At 38.9% G+C, this 18,992-nt stretch overlaps 1 protein-coding gene across 1 annotated transcript; it reads left to right on the top strand.

The window, feature by feature from the left end:
- The first annotated feature begins 1,624 nt into the window (after nt 1-1,624).
- Nucleotides 1,625-4,204, top strand: LOC131233588 (short-chain dehydrogenase TIC 32 A, chloroplastic). The gene is made up of 8 exons (XM_058230362.1): nt 1,625-1,876; nt 1,963-2,194; nt 2,310-2,389; nt 2,503-2,659; nt 2,740-2,821; nt 3,384-3,471; nt 3,564-3,610; nt 3,731-4,204. Exons 1-8 carry the CDS (start codon nt 1,753-1,755, stop codon nt 3,923-3,925), a joined length of 1,005 nt encoding a protein of 334 aa, XP_058086345.1. The 5' UTR covers nt 1,625-1,752; the 3' UTR covers nt 3,926-4,204.
- The last annotated feature ends 14,788 nt before the right edge of the window (nt 4,205-18,992 follow it).

Consider the following 18,992-nt stretch of genomic DNA (forward strand, 5'->3'; position numbering starts at 1 on the left):
CTTGTGGTGTGGTCCACCTAAGACTTGGATCTGATTCATTTTTTACTTTATCTGATTTCCAAGAGCTTGCGTGAATACCCAGGTAATCATTACCGTTTCATCCGTTTGAAAATCCAGGAAAACTTCTGCATTGCTACCGGTTCAAATAGCTATTTAAAATGTATTAACCTCAAGATGATGTATATGATATATCAATTCCGTTCATATGTTTTACAACAATATTTTGAGGCATGAGACAAAAAGTGAGAATGATCCAACACTCAGGTGGCCCACACCAAAAGAAACAGTGGCCTCACAAAGTTTTTAACAATAAGTATTTGATTCTTGTTTTCGTATGGTGTGGTCCATTGAGTTTTGGATATACCTCATTTTTTTTGCTCATACTATAAATTAAAAATACATAATGGATGAACAGTGTGGATAAGCTAAATGCATCAAAGTGGGACCCATACATATTTTGTAATATTTTTGGTTTCCGTGTTAAAAAAGTAAGCAGTTAAATCAAGTGCCCTGTAAATACAGGGGAAAATAATTATTACTCTTTTACCTTGTATTTACAAGTGCAGTGGAAAATCAAACAGGCCCTAAAATTAGCTGTAAAACTGATGGACGGCGTACATCACGGTTGACCCCACAATCAGAGATTCCACAGAAGCCGCAACCAATGACAGCGAACAACTAAATTCCATCTTGACCAATTCCATGATTGAACTGTTCCTTTTTTGGACGATGCCCTTACACCATCCGCCCATGATTTGTATGGTCTAGATCCATGTGCATATAGACCATCAACAAGGTCGAAGAGTTGCCACACATTAATAATTGTTATATCCTTCTTCTCCTGATCTGTACGAGTGGCTCAGACCATCCAAATCATGGGAACCACCTTAGATGAAGCCTATCCCGAAAATCTGACGGATGAGCTGTCCTAAAAAAACCCGATTATAGCCATCAAATGAATAGTTAGCTGGTTAAGATAATCGATCCGGTCATTTTAATATTCGACGTACGTGTAGCACACGATCTTGACTACAAGAACAATCTACGCATGTTCCACGTGTACGGCCGGCGATTTCTCACGTTTTAACAACGAAGCGATATGCATCACACCACAAACCCTGTTTCCGTTGGATGATGACCAGAGTAAGACTTTGATAGTATCTTCCAGCGAAACTCCGGCAGATTATAGTTATTAATACGCCGGCACTTAGAAATAGCAAAGGTGACATACATCTTAGTCCAATCAGACTGTCCATATTATGGGTCCCAGTATTGATGTGTGATGAACCAAATTACTTTTATTTGATTATTTTAACAATCTGATTGGCAGGAAATTATTGGACAGTCAAAAATGAAAATATCTAATGGTCCTATTTCAATAAACAAGTGTAATTGAATCAAAGGTTAGGGTTATACAATCAATCTGATTTTGGAACCGTGACTCAGCCAGAGTAAATTTCACAATTTAGTCGGTTTACTCTGAGTTGGTGCATGCTACTTGTACAATTTGTGACCGCCCATGTATCAATTGCCATACCTTGCCTGAGTAACAATAACTCCCCTAGGAACCATGCCACCAGGCCCATTGTTTAACTTTCCTTTCGGCATCTTTCCCCAAAGCCGTCTCCCCTCTCTCCCTCTCTCTCTCTCTCTCTTTCATATAAATCCTAGCGGTGCGTTGCTTGCCTGCAGACCTCTCGTTCGCTCGCTCGCTTAAAACAAAAAGTCCAGGCAATAGGAAGAAGATTAAAAATGCTGGAAAGCGTAAAATACCTGATCGGCTCCGTCGGTCCCAGCGGCTATGGCTCCAAATCGACGGCAGAGGAAGTCACCCAAGCATCTCCAGATCTCAGTTCCATCACCGCCATTATCACGGGTAAGTAACCCAACCCAACAAAATCGAGCCGGCTCAGTCAGAGGTCCTTCTCAGTTCCTCACATATTTCTTCGTGTGGCTCGCCAGGCGCCACGTCAGGCATCGGCGCAGAGACGGCTCGAGTCTTGGCAAAGCGCGGCGCGAGGTTGATCCTCCCGGCTCGGAACCTGAAAGCCGCCGAAGATACGAAAGCACGGATCGGAGAAGAATTCCCCGAGTCAGAGATCATCGTCATGGCTCTCGATCTCAGCTCACTCGCTTCCGTTAGAAGCTTCGTTTCCGAGTTCGAGTCCCTCGGTCTGCCTCTTAATCTCCTCATGTAAGTTTTTTTAAATTTTTTTATTTTTTAAATAAATTCTTAAAATACAAAAAAAAATAAAATAAAAAATAAATAAATCCTCTTTTCATCGATTTCTATTCCTCTAAAATTTCAGAAATAACGCGGGAAAGTTCTCCTACGAGCATGCGTTATCTGAAGACGGAATAGAAATGACGTTCGCTACGAATTATTTAGGTAAACAAAATAAAAACTGATTTTTCGTTTTAATCTCCCTAAATACCCTTCTTCCTCTTCTAATGCCATCATGCTTCTTCTTTTTTCTGAAAAAAATAAAATAAAATTTCCAGGGCATTTTCTGCTAACGAAATTGCTACTGAAGAAAATGGTGGAAACGGCACAAGAAGCTGGCGTCCAAGGCCGCATAGTAAACGTGTCTTCGAGTATTCACAGCTGGTTCTCGGGTGACGGAATCCGTCATCTCGAGTCAATAAACAAGAAAAAATGGTGAGGATGGGGGGGAGGAGGGAGGACAGTTTGGGAATTATAGAATTTTCTTTGTACTGATATGACCTTTGTCTTTCCAGCCATTACGACCCCACGTTAGCCTACGCACTGTCGAAGCTCGCCAACGTCTTGCATGCCAAGGGATTAGCTGAGAGATTAAAGGTAATTTTAGTTTAAGATAAAATCTACTTAATAAAAAATTAGTGTATGGTGTGAGTTTGCAACACGCATCCTCAGCAAGCGTGATTTACATATACGCCAATCAAGACTTTCCAAGGCTCTCATCCAATTCGATTGCTGCTCCATCAGCATCTTTCATAATGGGGCCCACAATTTGGATGGCCTTGATTGACTCATAATCTGGTCAGCTTAAGAAAACACATGTCAAGATCGCACACGTACACAGGTTCCAGGCCAGTCATCAGGTGGGGGTGTGCTGTGAATATGCGTTACCCACCTAAGAATAGTCTATTAAACTTATCAGGTGGGCCAAGTACGTAATCCAAATACATACTGATGGTCTATTTTTCTAACCATCCAGATCAATGATGCAAGTGTGGCCACCTAGGAACTGCGTGATGACCGGTGAGGATCTTCCACATGTGTGTTACGTTGACAAATTTCCTGCCGTGGGATCTCCTCTAATCTAATTTCTAACCATTAAATTGTAGCAGCATTTGTTTTTTGTTTTAAAATTTATATAACATTTTTTCTCTTTTTACAGAAAATGGAGGCGAATGTGACTGTAAATTGCGTCCATCCAGGAATAGTAAGGACGAGACTTACCAGAGATCGAGATGGCTTCGTTACAGGTGAATTTAAATGAAGTTGTTATGGATTTCGAGCATTGGATCTTCAACTTTCGCTGAATTCTTTCTTTCTTTTCTCTTGTTTTGATTTGCAGATCTAGTATTCTTCTTGGCATCGAAGCTCTTGAAGACAATTCCTCAGGTAACTTCTCTTGATCACTTCAATCTCAAAATACCAAAATTAGGACTGTTTTGAGCATTGAAATCTCTCTCTCTCTCTCTCTCTCTCTCTCTCTCTCTCTCTCTCTCTCTCTCTCTCTAGGCTGCTGCTACGACTTGCTATGTCGCTACACATCCGAGATTATTCAATGTTTCGGGGAAGTATTTTGCGGACTGCAACGAAGCATCGAGTTCAAAATTGGGATCGAATGCCTCTGAAGCCGATCGGTTATGGTCTGCATCGGAAGCAATGACGGCCGAGAAATCAAAGATTGGTTTCGAATCCGAAATCCATTAGTTCATTTGATGGATGGGGATAAAGCACTTAAGAGAGACCGAAAGTCATTTTCTAAGGGAAGTGTAGAGAATCTTATAGTATATACACAGAAAAATAGAGTATGTAAGTAGTAACAATATAAACCCGTAACTATAGATAAGGTAGTCAGCGTAAAAGAATATATATGATAGTAACATGTATACGAGAAAGATGTTGAAAACCCTAAGTTGGTTTTTCTTCTTCTTCTTCTTCTTTTGTAATATATTAACATATATACTAATATTTTAGTGATTTTGAACATGGTTTTGTGCCGGAGTTTTCGCATCATGGCATGGCATGTGATGGTTGTTTTTTTTTTTTTTAGGGAAGTTATTTGTTACTCTGACAGCGTATGACTCTTGATACGTAGGCAGTCAGACTTTCTACGTGTACTAAAAGTCAAATCAAGCTGACTACCTTGTAAACCAATGTGAACAAGTTACAGTCCTAAAATAATTTGGTTAAACAATCTAAACCTCAGATTTGTGGGCACTTATATGTTGAAATTGGACCATTGGAAATTTTCATTTTTAACCGTTCCATCAGTTTCCACCAATCTGATAGTCAGATACTAAAATAACCTCAACTTTTGGTCCATGACACATCTAAGCTGGTACCGTTAATTTGAACAGTTTAATTTGAGTTAATTTTATGCCATGTAAGAAAATTTAAATGCTTGCGTGTCATTCAGCAGATTATGCCAGAGTACCAGAGCCTCTCTCTCTCTCTCTCTCTCTCTCTTTAGTATCTTGTGGGGAACGTAGCAATTAGTGTATTTGTGTACGGGGCCTTTTTAAGTTGTAACACGCGGCATTAGCGCATGGGATTTAACTATATGGGTTGCTTGGAATCATGATTAGCTAGCTCATTTCAAAGAGAAAGACGGTCCACATCACATTTAGGAAATTGATTAGGTTTGATTGAGTGATTGATTCCTCTCATATGCTTTTCTTATTGTAAGATTCAGATGAGGAAGGGACCATGGCCACAGGCATGCACCCTTTGGCTTAAAAACAGTGCATTACGAGAAATGCGCTGCTGTAAAAGTCATAGGTACAGGAGTGTGCCAACTACTAACCTAGTTCCATGTAGGGGGAACGTTCATGAGATCCACACCGTACATCAGGTGTGATGTCTCATGCTCACCGTAGAAATCAGGCCCATCCAAAATTTAGGTTGCTGTGACACAGGGAAGAGTTGGGATGAGGATGCATATATACCACTTGTTCGTGGGGTACATGACAGTGTTTTATGTTCCATACAATCCATTTATCCTGTGAAACCCATCGGGATTATGAAATTCCAAACCTTAACAAGTACGTCACGTGAATTTTAAAGGCTTTAGGCATCATTTTACATTATTCCCTGATGTGCAGGGCTTATATCAGATTTGGAAATGTGAAAGTGGAAAAGTTGGTGGTGGGATTTTGATGGGATGGGGGACACTGCAGTTTTAGATTGCAATTCGAATGGCAAATGTGTCAAAGATCCAAGCCAATTATTAGGCAATTAAGATGCTGTTTATATACAAAAATATTATGGTAATATGCTAATAAAATATGTAAGACTTATATTAGGTGGGCCTATATGATTAATGGCTTAGATTAATCGAATTTATTGACCGTTGGATATTTGGACTAAATAAACTAGTGGGCCTGTAACAGTTATGATCCGTTCAGATATATAAGGGGTGGTGCGCTTACATTGTACTGCATGCACATTATTTAAAAAGATACATATGGACTTTTATATACTCTTGGAAAAGGAGTAGATGTGATCGGTTGAGCTACTCTAGCACTCATTCTTATAAATGGAATTATGGTTCCTTCACGTATGCATACAATTTTTTTAATCTTAGATTTCTACGAGGGTGTAAGGCATGGAAGATCATGTTTCACCATCCTCTGTCGACATCAGACGACATGACTTCTCATTTCGGTATGCAATTTAGATTAAGTATGAAATTTGAGATTATTATAAAGAAAATCTTTAACTCAATGAATTGAATTGGATCTTCAGAAACTTTGTTAGTTCCACTGCATTTTGACCCAAAAATCCAATAATATATGTATGTTGAATTTGTATTGGACATTTTTTTTCCCAATCGCCCAATTTTCTCATGCAAGTTTGACTGCTTACATTAGCTTTTGTCCTGGCATGCACACAGTATCCACTTCCTAATCGATAATCCAAATTCTAATATATGGGCAATTGAACAATGGAATTGTGCACTGAGCAATCATCCAAAATAGTCTATCAAAAACCTACAAATAAATGTTGATTTTTACAGTAAGACAGATGTTATATTCCACAACATAGTAATAGTACTATCGTTGTTGTTATTCAATCAAACATAAGACCGCATGTTTTAACGAACAACTTATATTTGATTAAACATGTGTGATTAGGATAATGTTGGGCATGCCGGAGTTATATTCAATTCAAATCGATTAAACACTTCCGACATCAGGCACCAAATCAGTCATAAAATCAGACCTATGAAGGTTGATTTGATTTTCTATCCACTAATGTTGTAGTGATTAGGTGATTTGAAATGGGAGGGTTATTTTTTTTAATAGCATCTTTTTTGCCGTGAGCTAATGACTTTTCTTTTAAAAATGATTGTAGTTCTCAAGATTTTCAGTAATGCAGTAATAGATGATTAAAACTAAAGGTTGATTGTCGATTTTATTAATTTAGAAGTAATATCAGTACAATCAGTGAGAATATAAAATAATTAGTGAAAATAAAAAATAAATTACTTATGATTGCTTGTGTGGACAAGGCAATCATGGTGTACAGTCTGCAAGACTTGACTAGTTTGCTCTTCTAAGTATGGACTCGACAAATCTATATATGATGACATTCGTCGTAGAGATTTACCTACTTCTAAGGCATGTTGTAGTAATGGTGTTGAATAGTAGCAGGCTAACTTATGCCAAACTTCGAACTTGCTATGGTAAGAGCTCGATAGAAGTGAAAGCCCTGAGGCTAAAACTAGAATATATAGCATTGTGTTGTGAGAGAGATTGTGCATGTGTTGGCTAAATTGTTACATTGAGCTCCTCATCAAGTGTTGTTTGTATATACTAGGAAGTGCAGTGACCATATTGAGGTTTTCTTGCTAGTTCATATTTTTTCTTTGAGGGTTAGGGGACTGTATTCCAGTTGGACTCAAATTCCTCATTGCATCCCTTGATCTTCTTTTAATTATGGAAGAATTTGTTTTTTAGTCCTTTGTAGTCACCATGAAAGCATTGATCATCTTTGAAAGAATTTTTTTTTTCTTAACATGATTGTATGAGATGACTTTCCCATGCATATTTGAAATGCGAAAGATCTTCGGTATCGGTGGGGTTTTATACAACTTGTTGAGAATGCTGGTTGGTCACATGTGCCACTTGTGTAATGACTACGTGTCCTTGCAGTGTCTCACCGAAGAAATGGGGTTGGAAGATATTCTCAGGACATGAGCAAGATGTCATCCATCATTTGTATTTAGTGCCGACAAGTGACGGCATTTCATTGGACCATGTGGACTTCGTGAAAACACTTGTAAATAACTATATCAAGGGGGTATTTGATTACTGCATGTTTTTTATATTTTTATTTTATTTTATTTTATATATTTTTATAAAATACAAGTTTGGTTTTTATTTTTGGGTTGGGTTTTATGTTCTCCTGGGAATTCATTCCCCAGCTTTTCTTTTAAAAATAAAAATAAAAAACAACTAACCCCACTTTTTGCAAGGGAATAAAGAACCTTATTTATTGAATAGAACTTCATACTTTTCTCAGGTTTATAATGAAACCCTGTATATTGACCAAACAAAATTAGTCGTTTCGTGTGAAATACTCGTCCAATCCTAACATTCCTTGAGAAATATAAAAACAAAGGAATGGATTTCTAAACATCCAAACAAGCCAAAAGGGGGTTTCCATTTTAACCTCCTCACATAACATGAAATCTGTACTGACTTTCCCATCTAAAATATAACTATATACCGCTACCTTCCATTGTTTTTTACATTATTTCCAGAAAAATGCTCCAACAATCTCAAAGCGTTATAAGTTATAGTGCTCAAAGTTTCATTCGTTTTTGGACAATTCAATTAATCGATTTGAACTGTTAATTTAGTTTAGAACACATTTCATGGGTTACCAGGTACAAATCACATCGATTGGATGATCTGTCCTTGATTTCTCCTTTTCCCTGCAGCTATCCTTTTTCCAATCCATGGATGGGATGGCTACGATTGCCTAAGAAAAATGATTCTTTAGAAACATAATAAATCCAAGGTGAACCCCAACAAATGATTAAATTGTTGATTGGATCCTTTAAAAAAAAAATAAAAAATTTTTGGCAAATGATCTCATCTGTCCATGTTTGTCAGATCAGCATGATATCTGCATGCTAGCCCATCAAATGCGTGCTGAAACTAAAGAAGAAGAAGAAAATACTGTAGAAACTACTTTCTAAAATACCCCGTTCTCTGTCAAGGGACCCATTTAGGACCTGAGCTCAGAAGATTATTTAAGGAGTAGTTCATTTCTTAAACGCAAATGAAGTTCTATTGACTAGAGAGATTGAGATGAAGATGTCAAACCAATCCCTAGGTCAGCCTCATCCATCACCACGTATGCATTCCTGTTTAAATATAAGAATGGATAAGGACGCTCATGTATATTTGCCTCCTCAAAATTTCCAAGGCCGGGTTTGGTTTTGGGTCTGGGTTGGGTTCAGCCCAAGCTTGACCTGTCTGCCAAGAGTTCTGGCCCGTACCCGACTCATGGCCCATTACCTTGTGGCCTGAGCTGACCCAATAAAACATCGATCATCAACCCCAAGCACCACTGGACCCAACCATTTATTCGTAATAGGCAACTGACCCATCCCGACCCAGCACAAACACACTTGGGTTTTAAAAATGGAATATGGGGCTAAAGGAATATACCCAGCCTTGCCCAATTAGTAGATACATACAAATATACATGGACCAAGTGCATGTATCCATACTTATTGTCAGATATTTTCTCTAGCTGGGCCGGCCTGTGCCTTGGCGCAGCGAATTGATAAGCTATATGGCCAGTCAGGTTGGGTAGGATTAAAACCCAAACTTGACAATTCAGGGACAGCTCACTATCCATTTAACTTGTTGAAGCTTACTTCAGGAGTGGTTGGGGCAACTGAATGGTGACGCACGTAAGAACGTATAGGGATAATGATAAATATCACATCTTCCTCAAGTGATTACAACTTTAAATTTACAAGGGTATTTTTTATTTTTATTTTTGAATCCATATGGAAAAAATTTTCTAAATTTTATTTATCAATAATTGTCTAATGGGTACGTGTCTCAATTACACTATTAATAGAAAAAACCAAAATTCATAATTATCAAAAATAGCAAAATTCTAACTCTAATAAAAGTTCTAATTTTAGTAAAACTCTTCTAAAGCCTAATTTTTTAAAATAAAAAATTTAAATAAACTTTTCCTAAAAGAGTCTTAGCACATGATAATAAGTAATGTTTAAAAAAGAAGAAAATTTAAAGCTCTAAAAATAAAAAAATATTATAAAATTAGAATTACTAAAAATAGTTTTTTTTTTCTTTAACATTTCAATTTTGAATTAACAGTGCATATTTTCTTACAAAACGGACTGCTGCAACCTATTTTGTGGGTTGGTTCACCCTAGATGGCCCGTTATAGTAATGATTGATAGGTTGTGCGTCCTATAATGATATGCGAATCAAAAGTTATAACCAATTTACAGTTCATATTGTTTTAGTCCAACCATGGTAGGAATGCATTTGTTCCATGTCTTACATCAACTAGCAGCATGGGCTAGCTGACTCATTGGCACCCCTGCATGTTACCTTGAGTAGTGGGTTCAAAGCATGCGGTCGATGTCATCTTCCATGATTGTTCCTGAGCCTTAGTTGATATCATGCTCAGCCATGTGCTGGGCACCATATGTCCAGTAGAATCACACTAGGATGCAAGTGCGGTAACTCTATCAGTGTGTCATCAATGGGCCATCTTCTATTTTTCATAGGATATGCAACAACTTGCTGGAGAGTGGCAATTTTGAAAGACATAATGGCAATCAGGTTCCGAAATTCATCCATCTGTAAGCTATATTGACAATTTATGGCCCACCAGCAATGTTCGCATCAACCAACGTAGCTGGTCATTTGAAGAATATGACACCAAAAAATACAGATGTTTGGAAGGATATTTTCATATACTCTTTGACACAGGCTCCATGAGAATCTTGGGGAGACAAAAGGAGTCAAAAAATGCTGACTTTCAGTTAGAAAACTGGTCCCATCTAAGTTCCTGTCGTGGTCAATGTCTTCAACAGGGCCTTTGTCTCTTTCATGACCACAATAAATGGAAGGTCCCGATGAGCGAGGAAACCATATTCATGGGCTAGATAGCTCCCAGGCTAATCCTAGAAATGTCAGTAGTGTTTGAAGCCAGAGATCCCTTTGATAGGAAAATAAATGTCAATATGTCATTGTTGGGTTCCATTTAATTGCTCAGGACAGAGTCATTTACTATGGGCTTTTGCATTCCAACCCACTCGTTTACTTTGCCCCTTTGGAGAGTGGATTAGGTGCGGCGCTTGCGGTGGGGCCTACCTTTATATATTTATTTTATATCCACACCGTCCATCCAGTTTTCCAAATCATTTTAGGGCATGAGCCCAAAAATGAAGCAGATTCAAATCTCAGGTGGACCATACTATAGGAAACAGTAGTGATTGAACACTCTAACATTGAAAAGTTCATAGGGCCCACTATAATGTTTACCTAATGTTTATTTTCCACCCAACCTGTTGATAATGATCCAGGTTTACGTGACCTTACCACTAAGTTGTATTGGTCAATGTACTGGATGAAATCCTTCTTGGAGATGTAGGTAACAGATTAATGGAATTAAATTTTCATTTCCATATACAGTTTACATCAGTTAAATACACATACGGATAACAAACATTTGTTTTGAAATCCTGAAGTATAGAGCAGTTCTAAACTGCTTCCTAACTCTAAGGAGCAATTAGTTTGAATGACTTAAAAATAGTGAGACTAAGAGTTTGTTACAATCTGTACAGTTATTTGAATAAATTCAAAATTACAATCTGTTGCAATCCGTTGAGTGATGATATGCCCCCTTAAGATGGAGCTCGAGAGAGGAGTCCAATCTTGGATTTGAGATCATGAAAACGGATATGGTGAAGAGGCTTGGTGAGTGCATCTGCAAGTTGATCTACTTAGGATACATGCGCAACACGAAGGATGTCATTTTGTACTTGATCTCTGATGAAGTGATAATCGATGGCAACATGTTTCATTCTGGAGTGAAACACGGGATTGGAGCAGAGTTGGGTAGCACCAACATTGTCACAGTATAAGACTGGACAGCAAGGGAGTTGAACACCAAGATCAGTTAGAAGATAGCAAAGCCAGTTGAGCTCAGTTGCTGCATTTGCTACTGATCGATATTCCGCTTCAGTTACAGATCTTGCAATAGTTTTCTGCTTCTTAGAACTCCATGAGATTGGATTGCGACCAAGATAGATGACATAGGCACTAGTAGATGAGAAATCATCTTTGTCACCTGCCCAATCAGCGTCTGAGTAGGCGTGTAGATTTAATGGAGACTTCCGATGTATTTGGAGACCTTCATTAATAGTTCCACAGAGATAACATAATAGGCGTTTAACAATGCTCCAATGGTCAGTTGTTGGAGTGTGCATGTACTGGGAGAGCTTGTTAACCGCAAATGCTAGGTCTGGTCTTGTAATCAATAGATATTGAAGGCTGCCAACAATTGTTCTGTACTCAGTGGGATCAGGTAAGGCAGTGCCTGATTTCAACAAAGGTGGCCTGGTTGGAATGGGAGTGAGCACAGGTTTGGCATCTGTCATATGAGTGCGAGCTAGAATATCCAAAATGTAACGCCTTTGAGATAATAAAATACCTTGCTGATTTGGGACTACCTCCACACCCAAAAAATAAGATAGCTGTCCAAGATCTTTGATTGAAAATCGATGGGCAAGAACATCAACAAAAGAGTCGATCATCTTAGTGTTGTCACCGGTAATTATTAAGTCATCCACGTTACACAAGGATATATATTTTATGTCCAGCAGTAGTGAGAACAAATAATGATGTATCTGCATGAGAATTCTTGAAACCAGAATTAAGAAGGAAAGTGCGAAGTTCATGATACCATGCTCTAGGAGCTTATTTAAGGCCATAGATTGCCTTTCGAAGTTTGCAGAAATAGGACGGATGATCTTGATCAACAAAAACTGGTGGTTGTTGCATGTGGACAGTCTCAGAGAGATGGCCTTGGAGGAAGGCATTGTTGACATCAAGTTGGCGTAAGGACCAATCCCGAGATACAGCAAGGCTGAGAACAACACGAACTGTTGTTGGTTTTACAACAGGACTGAATGTGTCAAGATAGTCGACACCCGGTCTGTGATGAAATCCCTTAGCAACCAAACGTGCTTTGAACCTGTCAATAGAGCCATTAGAGTTACGTTTGATTCTAAAAATCCATTTACATCCAACGATATTCTGTGTAGAATCAGGTGGAACAAGTTCCCATGTTCCATTTTTTGACTAAGGCATCACACTCATCAGACATAGCTTTACGCCAATTGGGATCTAGAAGGGCTTTAGTTACTGTAGTTGGTTCAAGGCCATTGGATTTGGAGAGTTGGGTATGAAGGTTCATCTTAGTGATGGGTTTATGAATGTTGTTCTTGGCTCGGGTGGTCATTGTGTGAGTGGGAAGGGTAGTAGTTTCAGGTGCATTATGTAGTGGTGGGGTTGGATTGATTGAGGTTGTCAAGGAAGGTGAGGTTGTTTGGGTGTTCTGGGTTGTGTTTGTGGATGGAGGCTGTATTGGGTTGGATGTTGGAGCAGCACTTTGAGTTTGCTAAGGAGTGAAAACTTCAGATGACATATTGAGTGGTGGCTGTGAAGTGGATGACATGACTCGAATTGGTGAAGGAATCCAAGTGTTTATAGGGTTGGAATGTGGAGCGGAGGATGGACCCGAGAGTGAAGAGTAGGGAAACTGAGACTCAACAAATTTGACATGTCTTGAGACATAGATTCTTGAGGTTGAAGGGTCAAGGCAGTAGTAGACACTTTGAGTGAGAGAGTACCCAAGGAAAACACATGGCTTGGATCGTGATTCAAGGTTGTGTAAGGTATGCGGTCGAAGCCAAGGGTAGCATAAGTAGCCGAAGACCCTTAATTTAGAGTAGTTTGGAGCGGTCAGAAATATTTTGTGGTAGGGTGATGATAGATTTAAAGTGGGAGTGGGCATTCTATTGATGAGGTAGACGGTTGTGGCAAAGGCATAGGTCCAGAAAGAGAGAGGTAAAGAAGCATGAGTGAGGAGAGCTAAACCAGTTTCAACGATGTGAAGGTGCCTTCTTTTAGAGTAACCATTGTGTTCAGGTGTGTGAGGGGGAGTGGTGAGATGAGAAATACCATTGGTTGAAAGAAAGTCAGCTAGAGAGATATATTCACCACCATTATCAGAGTAGAGGGTTTTAATGGTGGAATTGAAGTGTTTTTCTACAATGGCTTTGAATTTTATGAAAACCTCTTTTACATCGGATTTGTTTTTGAGTGGGTAAAACCAAATATATTTAGTGAAATGATCAATGAAGATAACATAATATTTAAAGCCATTAGTAGAGAAAATTGGAGAGGTCCACACATCGGAGAATATGATTTCAAGCGGTTTATTAGAGATAATTCCCCTACATCCAGCTCCCCACAGCAGGGCACACCATGGCAACCACAAGCTCTGATACCATAACAGATTAATGGAATTAAATTTTCATTTCCATATATAGTTTACATCAGTTAAATACACATACGGATAACAAACATTTGTTTTGAAATCCTGAGTATAGAGCAGTTCTAAACTGCTTCCTAACTCTAAGGAGCAATTAGTTTGAATGACTTAAAAATAGCGAGACTGAGAGTTTGTTACAATCTGTACAGCTATTTGAATAAATTCAAAATTACAATCTGTTGCAATCCGTTGAGTGATGATAGTAGGTAGGTGAGGAAGGAGGGTGGGGCATATGAGGAAGGTGGCAGAATTACTTTGCTAAGTGAAGATTCAAACGGTCACAGGCCCTTTGAGATGCACACCAATCTTCTCTTTGCCCATTAACTGATATAATGACCACTATTTCCCATGGTATAGTCCACTTGAGAATTGGATCTGCTTTATTTTTGGACTCCTAAAATGATATTAAAATAGGGATGGACTGTATGGTTATATGTGTGTGTGTGTGTGTGTGTGTGTGTGTGTGTGTGTGGGAAAAGGTATTATGCGGTCGAGCTCATTGGAACTTCCCATGAGGTCGAGCTATGTGGGCCCCACCGTGATGCTTGTCGAACATCTACCCCATCAGTCAGATGCACCATTCCATGGTGGACCTAGGTTTCAAAAATCAAGTCAATCCGTGACTTGTATGGGCCACACCACATACAGAAGTTGAGAGGGGCTACCCTCCATTAAAAATTCATAATCATTTGTTGGGCCCACTGAGATGTGATTTGCAAATCCAGTCCATCCATTATGTGTGTCCCACTTGGATGAGGGTTAAGACCAAGTTTCAGACGCATCCAAATTTCAAGTGGGCCCCACCAAATGCTTTTATATGCTTTAGGCATGTCTTCACATGCTTTTAGATGGTATGGCCCACCTGAGTTCCGTATACAGCTGATTTTTGGGATATCCCATAATTTAAAGGGGACCCATCAAATGTATATATCAAGATCAGCAACACGGTAAGGGCTGCACCTAATCCGCTCACTTGGAGGGATTATGTGGTGATTCGGCAGGACTCTATGGGGTCCATCATTATGTACTTGTTTTATCTATGCGGTCCATCCATTTTTCCAGATCATTTTAGACCGTGAACCCAAAATTGAAGGATATTTAAATCTTAAGTGGGCCACACCACAGGAAATAGCAGGGCTAATATGCCTACTATTGAAAACTTCTTGAGGACCACAGAAGTTTTGGATCAAGCTGATATCAGTGTTTTCCCTTCATCCAAGTCTGTGTGACCATATAAATAGTTTGGATGACAAATAAACATCACTGTGGTTCCTAGGATGGTTTAAATGGTGGATGTTATATCCCCATTGTTTCCTATGGTATGGTCTACTTATGCTTTTCATATGCTTCAATTTTTTCGAACATGGCCTAAAATTAGCTGAAAAAATTGATGGACGGCGTGGATAAAACACTTACATCACGGTGGGCCCCACAGAATCCTGCCACCAAGCTCGTTGGTGGTGGCAGGGTCACAACGCAATCCACGCCCGCAAGCTTCAGGAGAAAAGGTGAATTGTGATGACTTTTTGCTCCACTACATCCCGACGTACGGTAATACCATGCATCAGGAATTTAGCCTTTGAATGCAGGTCATCTTACGATGATCCAAACGGTCTATATGACTGCCTCACCTCGTATGGTGGATAGCCACAACAAAATCTCTCGACTTAATTATTGTAACCATTTGACATTTGGTCCTTTTTTATTTTTTTGAAAATGCACTATTACTATAATATTTGTATAATAGAAAAAATGGTTGAAATATTTAACCAGGGAGATTTTTGGGGCATCCCAACTAAGATAAGCCCTATCACATAAACGGTTTAGGTAATTGAAGAGAAACCTATTTCAATGGCTAATATCCCAATGAATCATGCATATGCCTCCCCAGGTGATTTTCTCTATCAAGGCCTATTTGGGTGCCATTTAAAAATGAGTTCCTCACATTTTTAATGGTAATTATGATTTAGAAATCAATCAGTTGAGATTCAGACGCCTTAACAAACTTAGATCACCGTTACATTAGAAACTTGGATCTAATATTCCCTTCAATCTATGCAATTTGTGCAAGCATGTGTAATGAAAATAGGACAATTCAATAAAACAGAATAACTAAATAATAACGCATGCAATCACATAACACAATGATATTGAATGTGGAAAAAAAATCACAGCATAAAACCACATAAATCTACTATAATCAAAACTTTAAAGTTTTACATACTTGCATCTTCAATTACAAATATACTCAATCTCTCAATCCTTTGAAAACCCTTGCCAATCTCTTACAAATGTCCGAAACCTTCTCATCATGTTAAAAACCCCATCCTTAGAGAGAACACTTATTAAAATTAAAGCCCTATCTAACGGCATGTTAGACCTAAGTAGATCCACTTTTAGTTCTAGATTTGTTCATTAATGGATCAGGTCCAAGAGTTTACCAGACCCATTTGCATAGCTACATGCAATTCCATGTCCTGCCCAATTAATTAATTGGCCTAAAGGCTAAAATTTAGGCTTGGGTCCAACTTCGGGTACCAAGGTTCAAGGCCCGAAGCGGGTTGGACTTGGGTCGAGCCAGGCCATCCCAACCCATTTCTCATCAAAAAATGAGACAGTTCTTGAGCCATTTTGTGGTTGATTGGTTTTCATTTATTTCTCATATTGACCGTCTGAAAGCGGACCACAATTTAAAGGTTAGAATTTCTCCGTTGAAGAGATTTTTGGGGCAAGATGGATACACAATAATACCCAATAGACCAATCATGTAGACCAGGTGGTAGACAAACCGTTTAAATCCTGAGTCATAGTCCAATGATCCAAACCGTTTAAATAATGGTTCTTGCTTTGTATAGTATATATGCAACAAATAAACTTTTAGATTGGATTACTTTAACCCTTTCATAATTTGGCCCTTTTGATTTGAATATGGACGGTCACCATGACTTTTGTATGATCTAAGGAGAGTTCTTTTGTGTATCTTCTATCCATGAGGAGCTCTATCAAATAAACGGGTTGGATCATTGAAATGATCTCAAATCCAATGGATACACAATTTCCAGGTTTGTTCAAGAGCTTTTTTGTCATATATCATACATGATGGGTAAAGGTGGCTTTGGGCCGTCCATGCTAGGCCCGGGTCTGACCTGACCTGACGCAAAATTGATCAAATCCCTATTTCACCCCTGAAATTTCTTAATCTGTTTGCTTATCAAGTGGGCCAAACATGAAAAAAGGCAAAAATGTAGAGTAAGGAAACCAACGGTCCACGATTACGATAGATTATGGCCCAAGGATTAAAATGACGTATTTTTAGGATGTAATACATGTATATATATAACAACTTGGGTCGGATTGGCTCCGGCCTGGTCAGGTCTAGCTAAAATGTCTTGAGCCCAAGCCCAACCTGGAAATTGTTTGGGCCATGAATGTGGACCCAGAACGGTCCACAGACCTAGATAGTGCCCAAAGCCAGGTTGGGTTCATCAGATTAGGTGGGCTACCCTGACCATTGTCATGGCCCAGGCTGGACTTGGGCCAGGGTTCTAATTTGCAGGCCGGACTTGGACAGACCTCGGCCTGGTGCAAGCTGGGGCCCGTTCACAGCCCTAAATATAACCCAGAAATTACAACTTTGGATGTATAATGTAATTGTCCGTTGGTGGCATTTAGAGAGAGAGAGAGAGAGAGAGAGAGACTTTACTTTGCAGACTGATGGATGATGTGCAGAAATTACTTAAAAATTGCACACGTGGCATACAAGCAATTCAAATTGAACTGTCCAACTCATGGGTCCCAGTTCAGATGTATCATGAACCAAAAGCTAAGGTTTTGATCATCTGATTATCAGATGTGGATATTGATTGGACGTTTACATATGGAAAATATATCAATGGTCCTATCCACCAAATAAGTAGCATAACTGTAATTCAAATTGAACCGTCCAAATCATGGGTCCCGGTTTAGATGTACCATGAACCAAAAGCTAAGGTTTTGATGTGCACTGTAGCTAGGATGGAAGTGAGATCCCCATCTGTACATGTGGTATGTACCTGAAATCCGAAACACCCAAAAACTAGGATTCACTGTAGGTAGATTATGACCCCCAAATACAGTGGAGGTATCATCCTAACCACCTAATTGGTGAAATGCAGTCTGGTAAAAATAAAAATCAGTAAACTGTCCATATTCCACAAACAACTGCTCCTCTATCACCCTAATCGTTTGTTTTCCCTTTGAGGCATCCACGTGAAGTTAGGCTCTGGGTCAATACCTGGCGAGACTTTATTGGCATGTGGGTGTTATCAATGCGAGCATGGCCGGTCCAATGATCCCAGTAAAACGAGGAAGGTTGGTATCTAGATGGTAGCTGATTCTAAAACTTTTTTCAATCTGCAATTCAAAATTGCTAGGGGAAATGCTAAGATGATGACGACATTACAAGAGTGATGGCTGATGGGTTGCTGTTGGTAGCACTTTGCTAATAATCAACCTCAAGTAGGTGTAGCTACAAACCTCGTTCTTAATTTTTCCTTCATGATACAAGTTTCTAATTTCCCTTCAAGTGAACAATCATCTTCTCTTTTTCTACTCTTTTCTCCTTTGCAGTAGATAATTTCCAGATCTATAGTGTTGATATGTATCAATATCTACTGATCGAGTGCCTTAAATCCTACTGCAGAGAAGTCCTGTGCTCGGTTCGACTGGATCTCATCGATCCGACCTAATTAGGAGTATGGATTCTTGACTTGCACGCTGTCTACTTTCGTATGTTTTTGGTTTGACCGAATACGTGTGAGTCAGTTCGGTACCGTCGGAAGGTTACATGGTTCGATTGGTAGAGTGCGTATGTTCAAGTAAGTGCAGACGTTTTGTTTCTAATTTTATACGGAGTGTCTAAGTACTCTCTTAAATATGATTAGAATTAGCATGGCCGGAGCATAGCACATTTTGCTCTAGGATTTTGAGAGGGAAGCTAAGATTTGCTATAATAGGTTGTTCTATATATTGTAATATTCTTTTGATATAGTCGGTTGATCGTTGCTTTGTGCTGTGATATTTTTTTTTTTTTTTTTTTTTTTTTACAAGGGATTTATCTCTCCATTGCATTGTTTGATTTTATTTGAGTTTGCTTCTGAACCGACCGTCATGAAAT

The sequence above is a fragment of the Magnolia sinica genome, chromosome 18, assembly GCF_029962835.1.
Source record: "Magnolia sinica isolate HGM2019 chromosome 18, MsV1, whole genome shotgun sequence".
NCBI lineage: Eukaryota > Viridiplantae > Streptophyta > Magnoliopsida > Magnoliales > Magnoliaceae > Magnolia > Magnolia sinica.

Bases quoted from the DNA above. Each gene is read 5' to 3' on its own strand.
- LOC131233588 (XM_058230362.1), top strand. From the start codon at position 1,753: ATGCTGGAAAGCGTAAAATACCTGATCGGCTCCGTCGGTCCCAGCGGC. The intron at 2,822-3,383 runs GTAATTTTAGTT...CTCTTTTTACAG, and splicing joins GATTAGCTGAGAGATTAAAG to AAAATGGAGGCGAATGTGAC. The intron at 3,611-3,730 runs GTAACTTCTCTT...CTCTCTCTCTAG, and splicing joins TCTTGAAGACAATTCCTCAG to GCTGCTGCTACGACTTGCTA.